The sequence below is a fragment of the Sinocyclocheilus rhinocerous genome, unplaced genomic scaffold (assembly GCF_001515625.1).
Source record: "Sinocyclocheilus rhinocerous isolate Xijiao unplaced genomic scaffold, SAMN03320098_v1.1 scaffold729, whole genome shotgun sequence".
In the NCBI taxonomy this organism is placed as follows: domain Eukaryota; kingdom Metazoa; phylum Chordata; class Actinopteri; order Cypriniformes; family Cyprinidae; genus Sinocyclocheilus; species Sinocyclocheilus rhinocerous.
In genome coordinates, this window is record NW_015664993.1 from 59,184 (window position 1) to 65,868 (window position 6,685).

Consider the following 6,685-nt stretch of genomic DNA (forward strand, 5'->3'; position numbering starts at 1 on the left):
TGAATATTTGAATATGCAATACACCAAAATAAAGATCAGAGCCTCTACTTTTAAACAAAAAAAATCAGTTTTATTCTAGCTTAAAGCATTCTTTTTTATCAACACTTGAATATAGGTAGGTTTCATAAAAATTTATAATTTTGAGCAAAAAGGTGAGAAAATCTAATTTTTTTATCAAAAACTACTGGATAATATTATGATTATCAAAGCATAAATCCAGTAAATCGCTTCCATCAACACTTTTTCAGCATTGTGATTCTCTTTTATCACAGTACAGTAATACAATCTTTCATAGACATATTCACATTTAAACTCAATAAATATAACTTTGTTTAACTACCACCATGAGTACCATCTATTATTGCCTTGTTTATCTAATAGTGCACTTTTCCTTGTTTAGAAATTGCGCACGCTCAAATCGCGATTTTATGACGATTTCGATTAATCGCACAGCCCTAGTTGGAACTCAGATTAACACAAGTGCTCCTCGTCTAAATGAGACTCTACATCAGGGGTGTCCAAGCCTGCTCCTGGAGGGCCACTGTCCAACTCAATCCGAACCTGAATCAAGCTTGACGGTTGACAATGTCATTAAACTCTCTGCACGCTAGTGACAGAGTGAGAAAGGCTCCATCTCCTTTTTCATACACAACATCTAGAAGAATCTGTCTTCACACTCACACACACACACACACACACAAACAAACAACTATTTAAAATATGAAAAAACAAAAAAATAGTTGAATGAAATACTTCATAATATTTAATCATACATCAGCAAGGCCTCCTGTTGGGTCCATGGCTTAAAAAGAAAAACACACACATCTTTATAACATTGTAAATGACAATTAGTAATATTATTTATATCTATGAAATTACAATTACAAATTACACATTGAGCCCAACATATTTAGATGCGCATTAAAAGTCAAAATCTTAAAGAAAAGAAAAATGCATGCATAGTGGCAATACTGTGTAAAAAAACAACATTTGTACATCTGAACAAAGTGACAACTTAAGGTCACTTTCCGAAAAAACAAAACAAACAAAAAAAAAACTATTGATTTGATTGCTTTATTTAAAAAAAAATTTTCAATTACTTTGAGTTAGTTGTTGCAGCCCTATATGATTTATTTATTTATTTTTTTCATAATTTATCATTATCATCATCATTTCCACTGGCATATGTTTTCTTTCTCAAGCCTGTTCTACTATCTAAAATTAGTATTAGTCTATTACTATTCTGTGGGCTTATTATTTATTTATTTATATATTATTATTATTCTTCCATACAAACTTCAGTGGGTAACTCGTCCCGCACCGTTTTTCCTAGACACATGAATGAGGTGTCAAATCCTTTGGCTTATTGCCGCCACCATCTTACGTAAATTACGTGAATGTATGTTTACCGCTGATTGGCCAACACAGTTCCCAGGAAGAAACTCCTTTCACCAATGAGAAACATTTCGGCACGCCCATTACTCCAAGCTCATTTCAATCTCTAATGAGCTGGTGAGTTGAATCAGGTGTGTTAGATGAGGAAGACATCCAAAATGTGCAGTGGTGGGGTTCTCCAGGACAGGTTTGAGAAGCACTGCTCTACAGGATGATTTGTCTTTTAGTGGTTTGCTCTCTCTCTCTGTCTGTCTAGATCTGGCATAAGAACAGGAAGCTGAAGTGTCTTAATCTGACGACTCTCAGCAAACACGGCAAAGTGTATGAAGATGGTAAGAGGAAAACATTGACACCCTGTTACCAAAAACAGCACATCAGGGCTCCAGACTGACTAAATGGTTGCGTTGTACAGCATAAGTGCAGCAAATAGTGATGCAATCTCAACAGTGCAGCACAGCGGAGTTTCAGAAATGAAGCTTTGCGAAGCACAGAAGGCGTTCCTCTCTACTGTATCACAAAAGGGTTCATTACGCAAAGCTTTTACAGCCCTGTCTGCGCTGTGGCCATATGGTGGTCAAAAGAATCAATAGCACCTACTGTACCACATGACTTTGTCCCATTACAGCCGCTTATTTCACATCTGGTTCTGGTTAACGCAAGCCTTAAACGTAACATCACTACAGCTCAGGCCATTTTGAACATTTTCATGAATTTGACAGGTTTTCTCTTGCACTACTCTGAATTCATTCATGTGGAGCCCTGCATGTGTTCATTCACCCATCAGATCACCTGACATATATTAACACACGATTACGATTACTGATAACGGCATATGGAGAGTGATACAATGTGAACAATGAGAAACAAAACATGCATTTTTAAATGGCCAGTTGCCCTTAGCTTCTTTGCTTTTGTTAGTTGATGGCAGGTACCATAAAGGCCATTTTATACTGTATAAGTCTATGGCAGCCCATAGAACCATTCGTAGGGAAATTATGATTTTTTTTTTCTGCATATTGGGTGATCATGACCAAGTTTGTAGTCTGTAATACTTTTTTTAGGTTCTTATTTGTGTCTTTATCATGGTTTTAGTTTTTCAAATAAATTTCTAGTTATTTTATCTTACAAAATTCTTACAAAAAATGGGCACAATACATTGCTGAACTGAGCCACATTAAAAATGACTGAAGAGATTTTTGAGGCTGTATCATCTGGACCATGCTTAGGTCTGTTTAAATGAAATCGGTAGACAATGTTTGGCTCCATAATCTTGCTGAATGTGCTTACAGTGCCACCTTCAGGTCAAGAAACTTGAAAACTGTTTCTTTTGTATAACTTGTATACTAAAATCATGCTCTTGTGTGTAATGTAATCGTATTATTCACTGAAATACTGGACTGACGGTCTTATTCTGCTGCTGTGCAGTCTGATAATCTTGATAATCAGGGCTTGTGTGTTCTCTGTTCTCAGATCAGTTTGGCTGTATGGTCTGGTCTCATTCAGAGACTCATCTCCTATATGTAGCTGAGAAGAAACGACCCAAGACAGAGTCGTACTTCCAGGTCACAAACACAGATGATTACAGAAAACGCACATGCTTTCTAACGATTCATTCTATGAGCACATTCTTCATCTGACCTCATGTTCCCTTAAACTGCAGGGGCCTGAGACGGGTTTGCTCGCTGATGAAGAGGAGACCATCAAGACAGACAAGAAAGAGGAAACAGTCCTGGTACAATCTTGCCATCATATGTGCCATTTTCTCTAACAGCTTCAGTTTGATTGTGTTGGGAATGACTGTGTGTGTGTCTGTGGCAGGGTCAGCAGTTTGAGTATTATGAAGACTGGGGCGAAGCACTTGTGAATAAAAGCAGCCCAGTGCTCTGTGTGCTGGACATTGAAGGCAGTAACATCACTGTGCTGGAAGGAATCCCCGCTAACATCTCCCCAGGACAGGTACACTCTCTGTGTTTGTGTTTTAGACATGGGTTCAAAGTAAGGTGCCACAGTTTTACTGAAAATTATATTGTGGTTATTTTGACATTTTATATTGGTTTCACCTGTAATAAGCTTCGACATCTCGATATTAAGGCTGAAAGGACAAAAAAAATCATAGTCGCACTGAAACAACAGCACTCATGTTCAGCAGGATGTGTATAAATTACAAATGTGTTGATGTGTTTTGTCTCTAATTAAACCCTTGTGTGGTGTTCATATTTTTGTTACTCAGCCAGTGTTCGTGGGTCTCGTGGACCCACTGCAGTTTTGGGTTTTTAATTCAACACAATCAAAAATTATATGTTTAAATACTCAACAGATGTCTACTTCATCCCTATTACAAGCAAGTGCTACAACCTTGTGTGGGAATGGCAGGGGCAAAAGCACAAAACTCACTCTTGCAGACTCTCTCACTCACACTCTCTCTCTCTCTCACACACACACACACACACTCTCTCTCTCTCTCTCTCTCTCTCTCACTCACTCACTCACTCACTCACTCACTCACTCACTCACTCACTCACTCACTCACTCACTCACTCACTCACTCACTCACTCACTCACTCACTCACTCACTCACTCACTCACTCACTCACTCACTCACTCACTCACTCACTCACTCACTCACTCACTCACTCACTCACTCACTCACTCACTCACTCACTCACACACAAACACACACACACACACACACACATACTAATAGCAGGCCCAGACAATAGGAGGACAGAGTGAAGATACACAGGACCTAAAATTTCCACTCTTTTATTAGCCCCGGGTAGACTCCAGTAATTCCAGTAGACCCGAACATCCTGTATGTAATATAAGTGTGTAGGAGGGGTGTACAGTGAGAGGTCATTGAAAATTTGTTCTGATATATGTTCTTCACAAAAAATGAGCCAAGACCAATGAGTATGAGTGAAAAAAATAATTAATAGTATCATTTTTCTTTTGATAAAAAGTGAAAACGGGTCCCACAGACCCGAACACCATACAAGGGTTAAGTAATCTTTTATCCACCACCTGCTGCTTTCTGGGCTTAATAGGGTCATGTTCACAACAAATGGAAGATAGCAGGATAGGAGGCCCACTTATTTACTTTATAGAACATTTTACAGTGCTGTACTTGAGTTTACTAACAGTCAGCGTGGTTAATCCCTCTCTGAGTTTCGTTTATTAATCTCATTTATAGCAGCACTAGTATAGACCCTCAATATGTGCATGTCCCAGACGTCTGCGCATCACTATAGAAACACCACAAGCACCCTTTTATTTGTTTTAATTGTGATACTGTCAGTAAACCCATTGCTGTAAATGAGAGACATGTTCTGTCAATATGCTGGGGTGTAAGGATTTTCATTCTTTTCATGTCAAATTTTCTTTTTTCTTTTTTTTTTTTGTATGCAGATAAAATATGCATATATTTGTCAAACTGATGAAACCCATTTAAATTAAAACAGTCTCTTTATTGTAAGCTCAAAGTTATTGTTCTTATAAAATATCAATGTAAGATGAATAATGTAAACCGCAACTCTTGTCCACAGGCATTCTGGGCTCCCAATGACACAGGGCTTGTGTTTGTGGGTTGGTGGCACGAGCCATTCAGATTGGGGCTCAAATACTGCGCCAACAGAAGGTGAGTGATGGGAAATATCTGTCTGATGAAGATGAGACCAACTTCAAACCAAATCTGATTTTTCAGTTTTTTAAATGCACAGTCAATGTTTTGAGAGTGGACTGTTTGCCGGCATGCTAACAGCAATGTCATTTCTGCAGGTCGTCTCTGTTTTATGTGGATCTGGCTAGTGGTAAATGTGGTAAGCTCTGCATTTTTTTGGTGCATTTTTCCATCTTAAACCAGTCTGTACAGAAAATGCTCCTGTGTAATTCTCATGTGACGAGAGGAACCCACAGTACCTTTGTAGCACATAGCTTTATTTAGAGTCCTAAAACACAGCACAGATCTTCAAAGAGCCTTTTCAGGGTTGGCTTGCATTGAAGTCACTTTAAAATGTTGTCAGTAGCTGACACTATGGGAAATCTGGCAAGGATGATCTCTGAAGTGATATTGATTTAATCTCAGAACCGATTTAGTGTTACCTGGTCAATCTCAAACACAGTTCAGCAGGACAAACAGGATTATTTTCCCCCTTTTGTTTTGCATTTGCCACTTGAATTTTCAGAAGAGAGCACCTAGCTCCCAGCCTTCCCGCTGAACTGGATGAGTAGTTTATGTTGAGTTGACATTGCTAGTCACATAAGAAGTTAAAACCTGGACAGAATTAATGTTGCAGAGGACCCAAGTCTGTGATGGAATGACCATCCATCTAGGGCAGGGGTCTCCAAACTCAGTCCTGCAGAGTTCAGCTCCAGCTCGCCTAGTAAGGGCTTGATTAACTGGTTCAAGTGTGTTTATTAGGGTTGGAGCTGAACTCTGCAGGACACCGGCCCTCCAGGACAGAGTTTGGAGACCCCTGATCTAGGGTGTCTCCCCCCTGTGTGTGGCCTGAGATGCTGGGAAAGGCACCAGCATCCCCGCAACCCTACAGAAGATACGCATTTTGGAGAATGGAAGGATGGAAGGACCTAAATGGACCCTTTTCACAAGACTGTGATGACACGCTTAACGGTCATCAGCATTGTAAATCCTCGAAAGTCTTTCATATTTGTATTTTAAAAAAAATATATGTACATTTATAACGCTATTCTTTGTATTATATTACCTTTGCATCAAATTACAAAAAACAAAACAAAAAAACGCTAATGCAAGGGTGTTTCTAATGGCGCTTTTCCACTGCATGGTACGGCTCGGTACGGTTCACTTTTGGGGGGTTTTCCCCTGGGTACGGTACCTGGTACTTTTTTTAGTACCACCTCGGTTGAGGTTCCAATGGCGCTTTTCCACTGCATGGTATGGCACGGTACGGCTCGGTACGGTTCACTTTTGGGGGGTTTTCCACTGGGTACAGTACCTGGTACCTGGTACTTTTTTTAGTACCACCTCGGTTGGGGTTCCAAGTGAACCGTACCGTTACCAAAACGTGACGCGTAAACTCTGCTGATCACGGATTGGCCAGAGAGAATCGTCACTACCTGCGTCACTGAACTTGCGACACAAACACAAAAGAACCGCTAGATTTAAATCAGCACAGCCAGCAAAGGATCGAACGCAACCGTTTTGAATGAGCGCACCTTTTTTTAACAACCAAAAAGTTTTGTTGTCTGTTGCGGAAGAACAGACGTTCCTCTCATTGATAGCAGAGGAGCGGATCCAGCAAGAGCTTGATGGGGC

General features: G+C 39.7%; 1 protein-coding gene across 2 annotated transcripts in view; it reads left to right on the forward strand.

Moving 5' to 3' along the window:
- The window catches only part of LOC107730641 (acylamino-acid-releasing enzyme-like), a 46,994-nt gene that overhangs the window by 15,282 nt on the left and 25,027 nt on the right, over positions 1-6,685 (forward strand). For both annotated transcript variants that reach the window (XM_016541503.1, XM_016541504.1), the window contains 6 exons: positions 1,652-1,727; positions 2,866-2,957; positions 3,056-3,127; positions 3,214-3,351; positions 4,938-5,029; positions 5,170-5,210. In XM_016541503.1, coding sequence (XP_016396989.1) covers positions 1,652-1,727; positions 2,866-2,957; positions 3,056-3,127; positions 3,214-3,351; positions 4,938-5,029; positions 5,170-5,210 — 511 coding nt within the window. The remainder of the gene's footprint in view (positions 1-1,651; positions 1,728-2,865; positions 2,958-3,055; positions 3,128-3,213; positions 3,352-4,937; positions 5,030-5,169; positions 5,211-6,685) is intronic.